Source organism: Podarcis pityusensis (assembly GCF_964106645.2).
Source record: "Podarcis pityusensis genome assembly, chromosome: 4".
Taxonomy (NCBI): domain Eukaryota; kingdom Metazoa; phylum Chordata; class Lepidosauria; order Squamata; family Lacertidae; genus Podarcis; species Podarcis pityusensis.
The window spans coordinates 26258648-26278148 of record NC_138027.1 but is presented as its reverse complement, the minus strand read 5'-3'; the positions used below and the strand labels follow the sequence as shown (position 1 = coordinate 26278148).

The 19501-nt window shown below is 40.7% G+C and overlaps 2 protein-coding genes across 16 annotated transcripts in view; one reads left to right on the top strand and one right to left on the bottom strand.

Moving 5' to 3' along the window:
* Positions 1–7427, top strand: part of FLT1 (fms related receptor tyrosine kinase 1) — a 135057-nt gene extending 127630 nt beyond the window's left edge. For all 14 annotated transcript variants that reach the window (XM_081004046.1, XM_081004054.1, XM_081004045.1 and 11 more), the window contains 5 exons: positions 1452–1557; positions 1709–1851; positions 2415–2490; positions 4872–4963; positions 5715–7427. In XM_081004046.1, coding sequence (XP_080860172.1) covers positions 1452–1557; positions 1709–1851; positions 2415–2490; positions 4872–4963; positions 5715–5916 — 619 coding nt within the window. In that variant the 3' untranslated portion in view covers positions 5917–7427. The remainder of the gene's footprint in view (positions 1–1451; positions 1558–1708; positions 1852–2414; positions 2491–4871; positions 4964–5714) is intronic.
* Positions 7428–8572: 1145 nt separating this feature from the next.
* The window catches only part of PAN3 (poly(A) specific ribonuclease subunit PAN3), a 59628-nt gene continuing 48699 nt past the window's right edge, over positions 8573–19501 (bottom strand). For both annotated transcript variants that reach the window (XM_081004094.1, XM_081004095.1), the window contains 6 exons: positions 18895–18982; positions 17159–17298; positions 15973–16102; positions 14664–14728; positions 13705–13843; positions 8573–11560 (listed from right to left, as the gene is read on the bottom strand). In XM_081004094.1, coding sequence (XP_080860220.1) covers positions 11420–11560; positions 13705–13843; positions 14664–14728; positions 15973–16102; positions 17159–17298; positions 18895–18982 — 703 coding nt within the window. In that variant the 3' untranslated portion in view covers positions 8573–11419. The remainder of the gene's footprint in view (positions 11561–13704; positions 13844–14663; positions 14729–15972; positions 16103–17158; positions 17299–18894; positions 18983–19501) is intronic.

Here is a 19501-nt window from a genome sequence, read left to right as displayed (position 1 = left end):
TGACAGAAACATACCTGTGTGAAGTTGGGTGGAGCTGGGGTGTCTTCTCCTGCTGGGGTTTTCATCTATGTAGGAGAAGACATTTGGGGCTTGTAAAATTCACCTCTTCTTTTGCAAGGGATTTTTACAGGCCTCCCAAGTTAGGTTTCTAGTCTGAGCTTGAAGAACTTCCCCATCATCTCACATGCGTAGCACATGCATGACTACTACCTCCTAAAGTATGGGCCCTCCCTCCCTCTTATTTCTTTTTCTGCATTTTTGTACACACACCCCGGGTCAGATGTAACTTCATAAATGTCATAACTGCAACAACAATAGCCCTCAACTCTGAAACCAAAAGTTGCGTGAGGGTTAAAATTCCTGTCTGAAGCCAACTGAACCCTCCTTTGTTACACATACAAATCCCTAAGCCCTGCATCTGAGAATCTACCAGACATTGTCCACACACTATTAATCCTATCTTAAGTGGGATGGGGAGGTTGGTAAATAAAAACAAGGATTCTCAAGAGATACCACATGAGATGTGCGACATCCCATTCCCCCTTTGATGCTCCAGCATCACTCTGTTCAGCCACCACATTTACTAATGGCAAAACTACAGAATGAAACTTTCTGGTTTGGCTATTGTGAGGCCTGTGTGCTTTTTGGGGTGGATGTGTGGATAACAACTGAGAGAGGAATCAGTGAAGAGCAGCAGAGGTTATCAGAGATTGGCGGCAGAGATCTGTGATGCAGGCTCCCAAGGGCTCCTGATGTTTGGCTTATGCCAGAGAAGGTCAATGCAGCAGCTTGATAACCTTTCAAACACATGAAAGTCCGATGTGAGCAATGGCGTAACCGGTGCTTGGAGGGCAAGAGATAATGGGCTTACACTGCAGTAGAGAAGCTTTAAGATTTCAATGCAACAGAGATTTTTCTAGCCCTGAGATTAGTCTGGCAAGCGAGCAACCAAGCTATGGAGCCTTGTGAGGAGTTTAAGTATTTGTTCATCGTTCACATGTGGAAAGAGGAAGAATGAAAAAGCAGGAGTTTCATCATAACTATACTGACTTCTTCCTCACTTTCCTCAGAACCTAAATCCTATGAAAAATAATTAAAACTGCAACAGTTAACTCTGTAGAAATGCCTGAAATACTGCAAGAGGTTTGATGTGTTCTCTACTGCACGGCACTGATGGTTCTTCAAGGCACAAATGCTCTGAACTCTGGGGGTATCAGTAGCACTTTCACCATTTCTGTATTTTGTTTGGAGCACATAAAATCAGAGAGAGTTTAAGTTAGAAAGTAGGAGAGAAAAGAGAGAGGGGGAGGTGGACGTGTATAGAAAATGATTTAAAAATGGATCCCATGTTGCAAATTTGTGTTAAGGGTGGCTCCCAGATGTGAAGTCTGCTGTTCAAGCGTGAGTCATAGAAGTAGTGCTCATGATACACTGTCTTTTGCTTTTGGCAGCTATCAGATCATGCTGGATTGCTGGCAAGGGGATCCAAAGGAAAGGCCAAGATTCTCAGAGCTGGTGGAGAGATTGGGAGATCTACTTCAAGCAAACGTAAAGCAGGCAAGCAGCAAAATGTTTATGGTGTTTCAGGGAGGTCATGGTTGTTTGACAGTGGAATGGACTCCCTAGGGAGCTTGTGGACTCCAATGCTTGGCATTGTTTTCACACTATTCCTATCTGTTTGATAATTTTTATACTTCTGTTTATGTAGGATGGCAAAGACTATATCCCTCTGAATACTATATTATCAGTGGATCCTGAATTTGACCATTCCTCTCCAACTTCCCCTCATCCTCATGAGAGAGGAAATCATTCAGTACCAGCCTTGAACTACACAAGCATCGAAAACACTGGGTATGATGGAATACCAAGATATTTTACCTATATAGCAAAGGAATGACTAGCAGCATGGATTTCGTGCATGCCCTCTAAAGTTTCCCCAGCCATCCAGAACAGATTTAGGGGATGTGAGGGGAAAGACGGGGCAAAGTCCTGTTGCACAACTGGATCTCATTCTGCTCATGCAACAACTTAGTTAAATCCCGCCCATAAAGTTAGAGTGTCTCACCCGTGTTCAGATGTTCATATGTAGAAAGAATATAAAACAGAGCAGCTCAATATACATACAGTGGTACCTCGGGTTACATACGCTTCAGGTTACAGACTCCACTAACCCAGAAATAGTGCTTCAGGTTAAGAACTCAGAATGAGAACAGAAATCGTGTTCCAGCGGCGCAGCAGCAGCAGCAGCAGCAGCAGCAGGAGGCCCCATTAGCTAAAGTGGTGCTTCAGGTTAAGAACAGTTTCAGGTTAAGTACGGACCTCTGGAACGAATTAAGTACTTAACCCGAGGTACCACTGTATAAGGTATGTTTTGAGATCATCTAACAAGCTTTTTCTTCTGCTTGCTTTTCAAGGAGATATGTTAATGCCTTCAGAATGAAAGTCAAGACCTTTGAGGAACTTTCACCCAAAAACAAACTTGGATGTGATGTAAGTCACGATCAACCTACTAAAATGTGTGGTGTGTGCCATTTTAGATTCAGCCTTGTGTTGCTGAGCTAAAGAGGAATACAACAGATCCTTTGTGGTCATCTTCCTCCAGGATGGGCTGATGTTGTGGGAAGAGTGACTCATTTTGCTGTGCAAGTTGGTATTGTCCTGCTGATGTACACGGCGAGAGTAACATGTTTAAAAGTAGCATTGATTATTATTTTTTCAGACTGTTAATTAGCCAAATGGTAAATAATGTGCTGGGTGTGATATACCTGTGTGGAGAGAGTGTTTGTATGTTGCAGGGACCTCTAGGAGCGATGCAGTGCACACTCCCCACCATGGCTGGCATTTTCTCCGTTTGTCACAGTAAAGTGTGACAGTGGAACTAGTCTAATTACTCATTCATTTCTATCCAATCCTTCCACCTGAACCTCAGGGCAATTGATGGGCAAGCTCCCCAAACCACAAACTGACTTGGGAAAAAGTTGGGAATATATCACTTAAAAAAAAATTACTTAGCTATTCTTACTTTTTGAAATCAATCACTCACCTACCTCCCCAAACCTCTTTCAATAAGAGCAGCAGATTAAAGGAGGTAGGACTATGGAGCTTGCAGTAGCCCTTGGAAAAACTATAACTCCCAGGAGCTATGGTGGCCTTCTCTACTGCTGTATTAGCAGTGAGCAAATTTTTTAATTGTAGCTGGGGTACTACCCCATCTGCTCCCATCACAACAAGGAGTGAGCGCCTCCTGATGTCATTTTTATTGTGCATACACAGGGATTTTTGTTCATGGTGGTGTTAAATAAATGAATGTTTATTATTACGGCCAAACAGCCAACATACTAAAACCAGAATTTCGGCATAGTTCTTTACAAAAGCGATATACACGATCAGTGCTCTCTGTGCCTGCAAAAGGTTTAGGTTTGGACATACCGCTTCATTCCCAATCAGTGCCATTTCCCATAGCTTCCTGCTGAAATCCTATAACTTTTTGTCCCACAAAGGTTCTGGGTTGTTTCCCCACCCTATTGCCCAATTTAGTTGTGCAAGAGTGCCCCCTCCAGATGACAATAATGCAGCAACGTGGCAAAAGCAGCACATAATAACCAATGCAGCGGAGGGGGCAGCGTAGTGTAAATCCACCACTAATGCGCTATTATTGTGTCAGTGGCAGGACCCTTCCAAACTGGTGCTTTTTGGCAGGTATATTCTGCAACACCAAAAGGGGACATGTGTACACACACACACACACACACCCAGAATGTTTGTGGGATGAAAAACTTTATCAGTGACTGGGGAAGATTTGTAGATTGTTTGAAATGTCATTGTACACACATAAGTTCATTAGGAGGATTAATTTAAACCAAACAGTTCAAAGAAAATTTGAAGGAGTAATTAATAATTAGAACGACGAAGAAAATGCAGTGTTATGAATTAAAATAAGAAACCACAAAAGGGGTGAGGGGAAACAGAATATTTTTGTGTATTGTAATATTGGAATTCTATGGATGTAAAATATTTTTAAGAAAAACTGAAAATAAAATTTATTTATTTTTAAAAAATAAACGTTTGTGGGATGAAAAGTTACAGCATTTCAGCAAGAAGCTACGAGCCCAACACATTGCAGAATACACCTGCAAAAAACACCACTGATTTGAAGGGGCTCCAAGTCTAATTTATAGAAGGAAGAGCGCTGATGGAGAAGAAGTGAGGTGGTTGGCTAGGTAAACTAGGGATTTTAATCTGAGCCATAGCAGGATTGGGAGTATGTAAAACTTGCTTCTGTGAGCCAGGTCTCCTTTTTGTGTCCCTGAAGCTTGTAACTGAGTCTACGCTCAGAGAACTCCAAGAATATATCTGATATGTAAAAGATATGCTAAACCATAACACCAAAAAGTGCAGTCCTACTTAGTCTCAGTGGACGAAGAGTGTCAACTAAGAAGTAGTTATCAGTTTGATAATTTATCACTTTTTTGGGAACAGAAATACTTTTTTTACCACTGCTCATACACCACTTTTCTTGCAGCTAACATAAGGCTTATTCACATATTACCCCAAATACAAGTACAAGCTGTCTCTAAACCTATACAAGTATTTGTGGGTGTACCCTTGTTGATTTGTACAGCTAAGCTGTTGTGTACACAGACTTTATGGCCATTGAATGTTACATGTGAATATTGGTGTACAAACTCAACTCTTTGCATACACAGGTACACATTTTGCACAGTTGTTGAACACCCTACATGGTTGCACTTTTACCAAAAAGTCAATTTAGGGCCATGTAGATGATGGGTTATTCAGAGTCAATGTGTAACTGGAGTAACTTGAACACACAAGGAACAAAGTTGCATTACCGAAGGTGTGTTCTTTTTCAGGATTACCAGGCCGACAGTGGGATGGTGCTGTCTTCAGAAGAACGGAAGCGTTTTACATGGACAGGCAGCAAACAAAAGCAAACTTTCTTTGGGTATGTGATTTCCATGACTATTCAGGATGCAACGAGACACAAAGTGGGGACATTTGCTAGGAATCTAATTGAATCTGTCACTTAAATGGGGTGTTAACCCTATTTCTGTGAGCCATTTTCCTGAGAAAGACCACTCTCCATTCATCTGCTGTTTGCCCTATGGATCTCAGGTATCATATGGGTATATCTTGTTCTATGGGGTGGCTTTTATGGGCAGGTGGAAGATTGCAAAAGGGGGAAGATTTACACCTCCTCCCACAGCACTGGTCAATTTGGTCCCTGCCTTGTGTTTGAGTTAGCAATATACAAAAACGACCACATTATAGAGCTGGGGGCAGGGTATGGCTTTTGTTCTTAGTGCCCCTTCCCTTTCATGACTCAGCGTGGTATAATCAGGATACTAAAATGGCAACATGACAATGGAGGGATGCAAGAGCGTCATTTTTGCTCCTGCCCTCTGCCATGTTGTGTTAGCTGCCTTCCTCTGCCTAGCTCCTGTCTAGGGAATAAGGGCTTGACCATGAAAAGGCTGTATTAACAGGAATTATTCTAAGCAGTGAATGGACAGTAAGGAAGTTGGTCAGACTTGCTTAAAAGGAAAAAAAGAAAAGACTGCATCTTGTTTGGGGCATGAGAAATCCTAAATGCAGTTCCCAAACAAAAGTTCATGCTCTATAGCATTGGTGAGGATAGTGGAAACATATTAATGATACATATTTTTAATCTAACACATGTCTGCTTTTGCTTGTAGCCTCCTCTCTGGCAGCCGAAGCAAGGAGTCTGTCCTTTGTGACACCGCAAAGCCAAAGGTTTACAGTTCCAGCTGCGGCCACATCAGCGATGTGACTCTGCCATTTACCCGCGGCAGCACCGGCTGGGAAGGGAAGCAGATGCAGGGCTCCTCTCCTCCCAGCTATAACTCGGTGGTTCGCTATTCCACTCCTCCAGTGTAGCAAGTAAGGACTTTGAACTACTCAAAGCAGCTGCTCCTCCACTGAGCTGCCTCTCTCCACTATCACCATTTAAAATATTGAACGCTCCTTCCTGCTACTCACTGACCCAACAGCACCCCTGTAGAGTACAGGCTATTTCTGTGCTGTAGCACTAGCTTCCACCCAACAGCAAGAACCACAAGAACCCAGTAACTATTCAAATGTGAGGGGGACAGCAGGAAGAGAACCCTGTGCACTGTATTTCTCTCACTTCCTAAATACAGATCCTTACACTGGTCTCAGGCAATGCTATGGGAGGATGGTGAAACTGACCAGGCGCTTCTGGTCTACTTAGTTATATGCTTAAGGGAGATTGCACTTTTATTTTACCCACAGAGTTTTGTAGATACATACCCATTTTGCTCTCATGCTGCTGTGGAATTGTTTCAGCTTTTGAAGGAGTGTGTTCAGTAGAAACAGTTCAAGCAGACGTAACGGGGATACAGTGAATGCATCAGGGGCAAGGGTAGCTCTGCAATACCTTATTAAACATTTCAAAACCATACAGAGGGTGTTGGGGCCTCAGCTCCCTGCATAGCTCTTTACCTTGTAGCTTGCTGAAGCAACATATACACTGCACAAAGTAAATCTGCACAACAAACACAGGTAGGATTCAGGTTTTCTTGAGGCAGTACTGGGGACTCCCTGGCGCAGCATCTTAGTATTTTCCATGAGAGAACACCCAGTTCTCTATGTATCTATTATACTAGCCTGCTTTTATACTCCCAGCTGCAAGTGACAGCAGAGGCACAAAGCGTCAGGCCAACCTGCGGTAGCTAATCAGCAATAAAACCTGCATCCAGCTGCAGCTTTGCACTGTCTGAAATACCTGTTGAATCTTGTGCTGCTGCTGCTATTGCAGCTATTGAATTAGTTTAGTGCTAAAAGTGTGCTGCTAGGTTCATTTTGCCAAGGGGCAGGTAGTTATGGTAGTGAACCATTGCCTTGGTCGACCAGTAAGCTACCACGATGGCTGTTCTATAAAAGCAGCTGATGTCGGTCCTGCTGTTCCAAGTTGGTTATGCCTAAACTTGATTCATTGGTTTCAATGACAATTTGTCACAATTAACCTGAGCTGGATCAAGGCCAATAGAGTGAAGAGTGTTTGGGTGCTGGAGAATTTTAGAACACTCAGTTTCTAAAGCCGTAAGTCTGTAACCTTTGTGCTCTTTCATCAGATGGAACATCAGCCAGCTATTCAGCCATGACTCTATTATTAAAGCCAATGGATCTATAAAGAGCTGAGGAGTGAAACTCCTGGGTTTATTTTCATGTAGGGCATTAGTAGTTGTAAAAACAAATATTTTTTATATTCAAATCTAATGCTTTTAACGAACCTTTTTTAAAAAACTGGAATTTAAAAAGCATTCTTTAACTGGATGTAAATATCTCCTACTTGTGCCTTAACTTTTACCGTCTATTTTTACATATGCTTCCTAAAGTTTCACAATAAAATTTATTTCCAAGCTCCATTTGAGAGATTATTGCTTTGCTTGTGTTCATAATAATTCCATAAAGTTGCAGAAGTGTCTCACCAAATTGGTTGGTTTTGGCTTGAAGCAACAATTTCAAGTAGCCAAAGTATTTGTCAAGGCCTGTCAGAAGATCGACCTTATTTCAAGGGGATGAATTCAAGCTAAGTCACTGGTAGTGTGATAAAGAGATGCTTCTTCATTCTGTGGATCATTGGGCCCTTCTAAAGGTGAGTTTTTTCTCCATGGTCTATATGCAGTTGCATGCACAGAATTCTGTACTTGCCCAAGGCATCATTTGAATTGAAAGCTGTCAGCAGGAAAGATGTGCTTGCCATCGTGTGTAGCTGTAGAAAGTTGAAGACAAGCCTTATCCTCTGGCACATGGGCCAATATGATGTGCAAGCATGCTTTTGCAACCCACATGCTCACAAAATACTACTCTTGGAGCTTCTCCTGTTAAGCACACTCCAGCTTGAGAAAGAAAACCCAGGGACAATGAACAGCAAGGCCACACATGCACTTTTAGAAGGTGTAAAGATTAAACCTGCAAAAAGTCTGCAAGACCAGTTTTCAAAAAATATCTGGCAGGATCCTAAAGTTTTTCTGCCCTCTATTGTATAAAGTTCTATGACTTTTTACACTTTATATAAAACATATCACAGGGAGGTTTGAGGGTTCAAAGGCCTTGACCATGCCTTAATATATATATATTTTTCAGTTAATAGTTCAAATCAATAAAAAATGGAAAACTACATAAAACTCATGAATAATTTTCCAAAAAGTAAATTGCCAAATGTATCTTAATCTGATATGGGAGCTCAAACAAAAGTGGAAGTTATTTAAAAAGCATTTTTCAGAGGGTTTGGACTACTTCAGCATCTGGAGTCAGTTTGATAACGAACAGGCCAGCTCTGCCATTTGTCTATCAGCAAGAAATGCACATCACCGTTCTCTTGAGGCTGTATACTATATCTGAACACCAGATAAACAATGCTTGCAAGCCAAACACTGTTCCACAAACCCTGCAGTAGAGTGGGGTGGAGTAAAATATGAAGAAAACAACTCCATAAAATAGTTTAAGTCAACTACACAAGAAGTGGCACACAATACCCACACCTTTGCATGCTCAAAAGAAGGCTGTGTTATTTCTGGTATTCTTTATTAAAAATACTGCTGTACACATGAAAAGAATGAAAAACAAGATTAAAAGGTAACACAGAGTGGGATCATGACATCAGAATGTAACACTGGTGCTTTTTAGGGGAAGCTGTTCACGTCTAAAACTTTACTGGAACAAGGGAAAATTAGAAGGAAAAGAAAGACATTATGTACCCCGAATAAAGTATTTACAGTGTAGCAAAAACAAAAACCCAAACAAGCAACCTAAGAACAGGTAAGAAAATTTAAATGGACTAACATCACATGATTTCAAAAGGTTGTCCTTTCTGTGCTTTCAGCTGTAGAGATAGGAAGGTCAGAATCATTTCCCCGCATGAAAAAAGTATGCCTTGTTTAAGAAAAACATTGCTGCGCTGTTTTAGGGATTACATACATAACTCTTCCAATGAATGGAACATGCTAGTTTCTGGACAGCCTTCTAAATGGAATTATATTGGAGTAGAAGGGCTCTCCCCAAAAAAACACCAAAGCAGAAAATTCCAAAACACAGACCAAATAAAAACAAACAATACTCCACATTGTTCTATGCATTACCCAACAGCAGAAATTTCTTGGATGGCGTTTACTTATGGAAACTTATTGGCTCTCTGCTCTCTTTTTCAAAATTATTATTATTTTTTTAACCTTAAACCAAGTCCTGAGATTACTGGGGCTAAAGCAATGTACACTTACAGAATGAGACAAATAAGCAAAATGCAACTTGCCGTTTCAGAGGTGGGCTTGTTGGTACAGCAAGGATGAGACTGAAGGCCCTGCATTACAAACACCCCCCCCTTGCTTTTGCTTTCCCCAAAATATTGGTCCACAAAATAATCTGTCAAAGGTTCCCAGTTCCCGCAACTGAAGAGATGATCCCTTTCATTTTCAAAGAAAACAACAGTGGGGAAAAGAAAAGAAAAAGCCTCAGCCCGCATATAAATTAAGCATTCAATATTTCTTCTAGAATACAAGTACTACTTTTTGTACAAAAGAATTACAATATGATTTTTCAAAAACATATAAAAAGACAGCTGCTCTTCCTCATATACATGAGCGAATGATAAAAGACTGGTTGCCAGGTTCGTATCTCAAAGTCCCTGTTCCTTTGGACATTAAAAAAAAGAACAACAGTGTGGCAACTGTTATCTTCTCAATATTAAACATTATGCTCCGTTTAAATTTTTTTCCAGATAAAACAACTGATTTTATTTATGCTACCAAACCGCAGGCTCTGCAATTTCTCATTTAGAGGCGCAACAGGTGTCCCTAGTCTTCCACAGCCTTCCTTCTGAAGAGCACTGCTTTCCTTGAGGCAAATCTAAAGGAGTGTCATCATTAAAGCTTATAAAACTGGACAGAATTATTAAAAATTCACCTGAAATTACAAATATTGAGAATTAATAAAATGGGTGCCAGTAACATCAGTTGCAAGTGCTTTGAGTCTGTCCTGACACCCTTTGGAGAGAGTTTCCACATTGTCTTCATGGTGAGCACCCAGTGCTATTAAAACATTCAGTGCTGGGAAAAGGAAGCAGATATACAGTCTTCACTACTGCTTTAAGAAAGGGGGGAAATTATACGTATTTGGCAGTCTTCAGTATCAAAGTGTAGGTGTTCCACTACAAATTCCCTTGAATACCCAAGCTTGCGGACAAATGCAGGTCCAATATCAGAAAGTTAATTGCGGGGAAAGAAATCCCAGGCTTGAAGACTGAATATTCATGTGTTGAGTATTATCAAAAGTAATATTACTTTGGGCTAAGCAGTGACTGCAAAGGCACAGCAGACCACCATTCTTCCAGAATCAGGCTATAAAACTTCAAAAGCTCTTGATGCCAGACAACTGCTGTGTGTAGTTAATCTTCCAAACAGTGTCTTTGTATCTGTATCCAGTGTAAAGTACCATAATAAAGCTGTGGTTCAAAGAACAAAACTTTATACAAAAAAAGGATACCATAAGTAAATTAAATGAATAAACTCCCGAATCCTCAGGTCTGTAACACAATTCCTTTTAAAAATTCTATTAAAAATTGCATAAATGTGAATGCATCTGACTAGCAGTAAAATATACAAACAGGTATTTTATTTAAAAGGCGCTGGTTGTGTTTAGAGCAACTGGGATATGCTCTCAAAGTTACAGATCTCAAAATGGTGCTGCTTTGCTTAGACAAAGCTTCAGCCAAATAAAAGGGGATTTTACATGTGAGATTTCTATAATACCCAACTTGATTTTTTTCTTCCTTTTTAAAAAAATATGCATCTTCTGGTTTTGATTGGTGAACCTAACAGTGGGTGGCATAAGACACAGTTTTACAGAGGTTACAAGCTACACTGTAAATTTACAGAACACAATTTCTATGAAATTATTCACCTGGTCCTTTATAGTATTCTGGGGTGCAAATAATATCAAAACAAATAAATTCCGCAGTATATTCAGTGGCAAAAAATAAAATAAAAATCCCAGAAATGTCCTTGCAAAGAGATTCCCTTAGTAAGTATCCAATGTGGCAAAACATCAGAGATCAGAAAAGTCTTTAAAAAATTAAAATTAGTGCATATACGAGTGGAAAAAATAAAAGCAGGAACATCATACTCCTGATGTGTTCCTTATTTTAAAATAAATTCTTCACAGATAAAGCCTCCAATGGCAGCCAGAGCTCAAGGGTAAGCAAAAACATTCTTCCCTTCAAGTAACAGTGTACCTGACTGAAGTGCAACATCTCCTGCTGTTTTGTTTCCCAAAATGTGAAATGAGATGACGACAATCAGCTGTAGTGCAATTTGCTATTAGTTATGTTCTTCAGCAACGTCCTGCATGCTTTCAGCAAGTACTACAACTGGCCGTTCGCGGCTGCAATCAGTTCTTGAAAAGTATTTTCAAAGCAGCGTTTTAGGTCACTATACGTCACCACAAGTACACTCTTCTCATCTCTGGAAATGAGGCTTATTTTTTCTGGCACACCAGCATCTAGCTGAAATCAAAGGGCAGAAAACTTCCATTTATATTCACATAGTAGGACTTGATAGCATATTCACAAAACTAATGGTTTTGGCTGGGATCCTGGGTGTGCTCACGTGGTGGGAGCATCCTGAATATAGAGTTCTGCCTGCAACTCTGACCAACGTCTCCTTGCAGCCTCGGGTGCCCTCTAAAAATCTGCTCCAGGAGGCTGGGAACCCCTCTGAGGCAGCACAAGAAGGAAATGTGGTGGGGGCAGGGGTGGGCAGCTCAATAAAAATATCAACCCAGGATGTGACAGCTGTGAAAAGGGTAAATTAGGGATTGCTAGGGAAGGGATTGAAAATAAAGCTGCCCATGTCATAAAGCCATTATCCAGATCTATGGCATACCTGCAATTTCAATGATGTGTAATAATGGTCACCACACCTCAGAAAGTATACAAAAACCATCAAGGGGCTGGAGCAACTCCCCTATGAGGAAAGGTTGCAATATTTGGAGCTTTTTATTGGTGGGGGGCGGGGAGTAAGTAAGGAGGGGTTATGATAGGTAAAGGTAAAGGGACCCCTGACTATTAGGTCCAGTCGTGACCGACTCTGGGGTTGCGGCGCTCATCTTGCTTTATTGGCCGAGGGAGCTGGCGTTTGTCCGCAGACAGCTTCCGGGTCATGTGGCCAGCATGACATAAGCCACTTCTGGCGAACCAGAGCAGTGCACGGAAACACCGTTTACCTTCCTGTTGGAGCGGTACCTATTTATCTACTTGTACTTTGACGTGCTTTTGGACTGCTAGGTTGGCAGGAGCTGGGACCGAACAACGGGAGCTCACTCCATCGCGGGGATTCGAACCGCCAACCTTCTGATCAGCAAGTCCTAGGCTCTGTGGTTTAACCCACAGCACCACCCGTGTCCCTAGATAGTCCCGTGTCCCTATGATAGAGCTGTATAAAATTATGTGTGTGAGGGGGGAATGGATGGAGATGTTTTTCTCCCCCTCATAATACTAGATCCCAGGACCATCCAATGAAAGATTCAGGACAAAAGAAAGTACTTTGTCACACAGTGCACAGTTAAAACTATAGAATTCTCTGAAAGGACCCTCAAAATCGTTCAGCGTGTAGTAGCTTTCCATATGCAGGGATTACACGACAAGTGGGAATAGTCAAACAGGCAATCATTCATAAATCACACAACACAACAAATAGCTTTAGGGCAAGAGGACTGGGAAAAGATAGGGATTGGTCTAGTCTAAGTGCATTAGGCATTTTGTTCCTTAAAGTCTAAATTGAACAAAGAGATCCCTATCAGCTTCTAAATTTAATGGTAAGAGGTCAACCGTTTTGAACTAGACACAACAATAGAATTTTCACTGAATATGTACAAGAGAGGCCAGGGTTCAGATGTAAAGCTAAACCACAATTTAGCACAGGCACCCCCAAACTAGGCCAAACTCCAGATGTTTTGGGACTACAACTCCCATCATCCCTAGCTAACAGGACTAATGGTCAGGGATGATGGGAGTTGTAGTCCCAAAAAACATCTGGAAGGCCGAGTTTGGGGATGCCTGGTTTAGCAAGCACAACAGGGGAAAGCCTGGTTTACCTTTGAGCTCGTGCTCCCCTTCCTCCTTTCTCCTCCTCCAGTGCAGCCACCAAACTGGAAGAATTTGCTTTTTAAGCTGAGCACAGTTTGTCACATGTGACAAAAACAAACCGGTAGGTTTAAACTACGGTTTTTATGGAAACAATTCATGGTCAGAAACTATGGTTTGATCCTGGCATATTTCAATAAACCACAGTTTAAACTACAAACAATTTGTCCTTGTCAGATGTAGAGCCAGTTAGTTTTAAAACACAGATGAAGAGGGGAGCAGGCAAGTCCAAGACTCCCTGCAATGCATCACTGTACCACAGAGCTAGGGTTTAGTGTCCTATCTGAGCCATTGCTTCTGATGCAGCCAATGAAGCACTCATTTGCACCACTGACACCATGCACACCGTGTGAACTCACCTGCACACACAGCTGAAGACCAATTTGAGAACCATATCTGCTTTAAGACAACTTGCTTGCAGCCCAATTAAAAATAACAGGAGGAGGAAAGACAGACTAGTTACATAGTTTATCTGCAATAAACGTAAAATACAGTCACTCATTTACCTTGTTAAGACAAGAGATAATGTGACTGAGGTCTATCCAAGGAGTGCCCGTTTCTGTCACCTGATGAAAAAGATGATCCCTAAACAGCTTCAGGAGGTATCTGTCTCCAGTTTCTGACCATGTTGGGTCCTTCTGAAATCTATTGTAAAACAGAGCGTTTTGTGTTTCTTAGTACAAGTTCATAAACATCTCAGACTAAGTGTTTTCTGAAGAAGTTTCTGCTTTGTAGCAAGTTATTCCCCACCACAATTTAAGAAGGAGGAATGTGTGATACACCCTTCAGTCCGGAGTTTAAAATTAAAAACAAACTTTTCATGGGGCTAAAAGCATCTTAAGCAACTATGCTGCACATCTCTTTCCTGATATCCTAATTTAGCTGATTTTGAAAACCAGGTTAATAAGGTTTTTAAGCGGGGGACGGGGGGAATCCCTACCAGTTCCTAATGCTCTGGATGAAATAATCTATTGCTTAAGGTTACATTTGGCATCATTAGTCATTGAGGTCAGACTTACAGTGTCCAGGAGAATGCAATCTTTACAATTATCAATTACTGTTCCCAGTCTCCAGAGTTGGCACTGTAGCAACTGTATGCACTTGGAGAGTATTTGCTGCTGTTGGGAGAAAAAACTGAAATACCTTCCCAAGAATGCACCAATAGTTTGGAGTTTTAAAATTGTTTGAAATCTTGCAACTTATGAAACATCACCTTGCACTAATAATTCTCTATCTTCAGACAAGCCTCAAACCAGGATCTATTATCCAACTGAAAAGTGAGTGGTAAACACATATTCACATACAAAGAAGTTCTGGACAGTGTGCTACCAAACTGACCAAAGTAACCTAGCCCATCTTTCAGAGGCTTCTATACTTTGCAAGTCCATCATCATGCGTGAACATTCAAGACTCTTTGTGGTGCCTCTTTATAACACACTGATGCAGAAAATGCTGAATTCCTTACTCTGGCCTCTCATTGATTGTTCCCAATTTTGCAAGAAGCCGAAATAATCTTCCATTCTGAACTTCCTAAATGACAAGAGAAAAATAAAAGCTTGACAATCACTACATTTTGCTCTTCTATTAAAAGTATAAATTATAATCAAATAACCATACAGTTAGATCCGGAGGGGGGGAGGGGGGAATAAAACTTACATTTCACTTGAAAGCAATGGGACTTAAATAACGTCTGTCATGTTGATTTTAATGAGAACTTAGTTCAACTTAAGTCTTTGCACTCCATACAAAATGGAGAGAGACCTCCTTATCTACTTTTAATCTTAAAAAAGACTATTCAGGAAATCACACCTTGCTTGATAATCACAGAACAGAGGAGGACTAGTATACTTTCATATACTTCCACATCTTTATGATCGAAGTAGTAGGTTTGCCTTCATTTTTCAGAAGGCTGTATCACAACACTGGGCAGCGATTTCCATCATGCCTCCAAGATCCACTTTGAGCTCCAATCAGTGCTGTTATTTGAAGACCACTGCAGGGCAAGGTGCCCTTCAGCAGGCAGTGTTAGAAACTGAGATATGAAAGCTAGGAGCTAAATGGCACCTTAAACCCATGTTATGGGCACAACAACGGAATGTCTAGGTGCGCTTTTTCATAACAACAATACGAAGCTGAAAATGAATGAACTGCAGCTAAAATATTATGTTCATTTTTCACATGGTCTAGTCCTTCCCCTGCCCACCCCCCTAATATTCTTAAGAGGGTCTCTTCTCTAGTCTTCAGCCAGTAGCTGGAAGTGGGAAGGCAGGAAAAGGTCCTCCTTTCCTTCCACTCTGCAGTTTAAACCTAAATCTTAGGCGCAGTACTGCATCCAAAGCTCAGAAACTGCTCGTGCTAATGCAATTGCCTATCTCAAAATGCATCTAGAAAAATGGGAGTTTCAAACACTGCCAGCCAGTTAGCATCTTAGCTGAGATACCTTGCATCTCACCATTGCCTTTCTAAAATGGGCAGAAGTTAATTGCTTTACCATTCCACTAAATAGGATTATTAGCCAATGAGGTATGTGAATATGTATGGATCAAAGTGAAATTTGTGGAGACTCTGAGGCTGGAAAACCACTGATCTGTAACACAGTATCTTCCCAAATGCCTTATCATTTAAACCGCAATGGGGGGGGGCAGATGGGTACATCACCCTATGGCAAGATGGGCAGGTCTCAATCGTACAACATTTACAGACTTTGGGAACCTGTTGGCAATATCAGCTTCCCTAAGAAAATAGAGATGAATGTGCATTATCTTCGCATTTACCTTTGCAAGGTCTTCTTCTATTACATCATTTCTCATTTGGGCAGCATCCAACTGAGTATAGAATCTTGCACCAATCATAGGCATGATATCATTTACACTTCGAAGCCTGTTTTGGTCAGTCAGCAAATACCTAACAAGGCAGTTTTTAAAAGTTACTTTAGAAACAGGGCTAAAGAAATAAGTTTCTTTTAAGAGAGGTTCCATCTGTGAACGCTAATTTTATTAATCTATAAAAGCGAAAATATGGCACAAAGCTCTACTTCATATACAGAACATTTAACACCACTGCAGCTATGTGAAAGACAGTAGCACCATCAGGAGGTGACATTCGAGGCTATATTTATGTGACTGGCTGATGATGTACTGCAAAGTTGTTTTCCATTTTTCCTTTTATCCTGCTCTTCTTCCAAGAACTTCAGGCAGCACACCGGGTTCCAATGTTTTATCCTCACAACAATATTGTAAAGCAGATTAGGTTGTGACTGCCTCATGGCAGAATGGGAATTTGAACTCCGATATAATAATAATAATAATAATAATAATAATAATAATAATAATTTATTATTTATACCCCACCCATCTGGCTGAGTTTCCCTAGCCACTCTGGGCGGCTCCCAATCAAGTGTTAAAAACAGTACAGCGTTGAATATTAAAAACTTCCCTGAACAGGGCTGCCTTCAGATGTCTTTTAAAGATAGGATAGCTGCTTATTTCCTTCACATCTGAAGGGAGGGTGTTCCACAGGGTGGGCGCCACTACCGAGAAGGCCCTCTGTCTTTTACTAACAACAAATATATTAGGATCTGAAAAATGCTTAAGTTCGAGGTTAAGGACAAGAAATTTTTTTTAAGTTCATGCTAATTTCAGCACAAGTCAACAGTAACTCAAGAGATTCAGCTACACAACGTTCCTAATTAGGAGGGTAAATTAATTTTCTTCCTACACCTTCCCCACTCACCGCCATCCCTCTATATCTGAACAGTCATACAGAAATCCTTCCACATAGGTGCTGTACCAAGGTCAAACTAATCATGGAAGAGAGGATCTTGTGCTCACACATTTGATGTAGAAACATCACATGAACCACCACTCCCAATTTAACAATGTGCATGAACAAACCGTAAGCAAATTGTCACTGGCACGTTTTAGCCTAGTTTAAAAATAAGTTGATTTCAAAGTAACTTACAAAATAAGATTCTTCAAATCAGAGGAATAGTTGATTGTCACCAGTTCCATTGCTTTCTGCAAATTCTCCCTCTGAATTCCTGCCAGAGAATTGCAAGCCAAAGACAACACCACCTTCCCAAGGGAGATCAAGTCTGCTTGCTAAAGAAAAGTGAACAAATAAGTCTAACCAGGGTCAGTAGAATATCATTAGCTTTCCTAGCATTGGGGGGGGGGGGGGGGGAGAGATAAGAATACCTTAGATGGGACCAATTTAACATAATGCTCAAAACTGAAAAAAATTATCACAAACCACTTCATCACATATGTTTCTTTTAAGAAATATGATGCCATATAATCAAGTTCAGCTCCACTTAAAACTCTCTCCTTTACCCAATTTGCATCACTATGGAGGGGGAGGGGAGAGAGGAAGAAAATTCATTTTTTCCTGTTCTGATACTTTTTTCTTTGCTGTGCTATGCAAAGCTAGAGGGCTTTGTTTGGTGCCGACAGCCAGCCCTGAATCTGCGCATTTAAATAGTTGTTTAAGAGGGGGAGGCCTTTGGAGAATGAGAACCATGGCGTTTTCTCTTTCTTTCCACCCGAAAGTGTACAGTGCAAGGCGGGGAGGACATTAACCTCAGGACATGTGTCCCTCCCCACAAACGTTATTCCCCTTTTAGAACACTTACTATAAGCTACTAGGGCTGTGAGCAGGTCAATTCACTATTCTCCATCAATCCCAACATCCAGTTTGCTTTCTCCCTCCCCCTCCCTTAACTTACACTTCAAGCAACTATACATACCTTGGAAAGCTAAATATTCTTTTCAGATTTTTTTAAAAATTAAATTTACAAATATATGCATTGCAAAAGCATATAGTGGTACTTTGTCTTCAAGTTTCAAGTCCTAAAACAATTAATTGGCTTTTTGAATGCAGTACTTCACAGGAACAATTGGCCCTATTTTCCTAAAGTTGATGTCCAAAGTATGTATGCCTACCTACACAGCCCTCTCACTTTTCTGCCAACAGGTGAAGAGAATCCTTTCCAAACAAAGAGGTGAACATGTAAAACAGTTGTAAACTTAACAATATATATTGTGCTTTACCGGCTGGACTGAGGTGTTTTTCATTTAGTGGAAAGTTAAGGACAAAGAAGACAAAACAACTTGGTTTTATGGCAAACTTGCTTGCTCTCTATTCCATCTGGAAGAAGTTAGTGTGATTGTTGTTGACAAAGCTAAGGTGTTTCTTTAGTTCTGAGAATCAGCTAGACTTCCTCCCATCTCCCATTATTGGTTGTTGTTGAAGAGGGTTTTAGAAAGGATGAGACATTTCTTTTAATTTATGCACAATATACCCAAGTTTGATATCGCTGATTCAAATGTATTCCTCACTACCCTTTGCTCTAATCTGTTTTCCATGCACTCTCTATCTTAGATTGTAAGTTCGTTACAGAGGCAGGGACCTGCCTGCATTTTGCTTCCAAAACTTTGCAAAGCACTGCTAGTGCTGCATAAATTGTAATGGCAACTAATGAACAGCAGTCCTTGCCTATATGCAAAGGCAAATATTTTATGTTTTAATGCTACCAGTAGAGGAGGCTGCTTTAATAAAGTTCATCCAAAGTAAAGAAAAGCATGTCAACACCAAATGTTCTTAAGGAAGGGAAAAAGCAAGATAAAAATAATGCAATCACTGATGAATATTCACTAACCACATAACATGAAGTAAAGGGGACAATATTGTGATCTTACCTGATACTGGGCCATGAGGGCCAGGGGATTGTTTTGGCTGTTATCAAATGTTAACACATCAAAGACTCCAACGCAGTTCACTCGCAACCTTGACGGGAGAAGGATTATATAGGAGAAGAGAATTATAAAACTCCTTAGTCTGCTTGTTAGACTTGCTCTGCAACTTCTTTAGTTACATCAGCAAAGTTTTGCTAACAAACTGGTATTAATACCAATGGTTTATCAATCTGTGAGGGTAGAACGAGGGTGCACTGATTCTGTGCACACCCCAAATTATGAGGAAAATTGGGATGATGCAGGAAAGGTCTCAGAGCATTGCCAAGGTGTCTTGATTCGGATAAGAGACTCCCAAAGTTTCTGAGTGTGTCTGTGGGGGATCTTTTGTTCTGATGAACAGGTGATTTATTTTCTGGGGGCCCTCCAATCAGAGTGATAAGGGGGAGGGATGTGGAAGTAAACATGGATTGTCATTCTCAGTGTTTTGACTGTGAGAATAAACATGCAAGTGGCAGAGTTGGACTATCGGGGTGGCCTTCTTTCCAAATCATTTTTTCCCTAACAAACAAAAATCATAGCTCTCTCCTTTTTTATTTTATTTCACAGAACA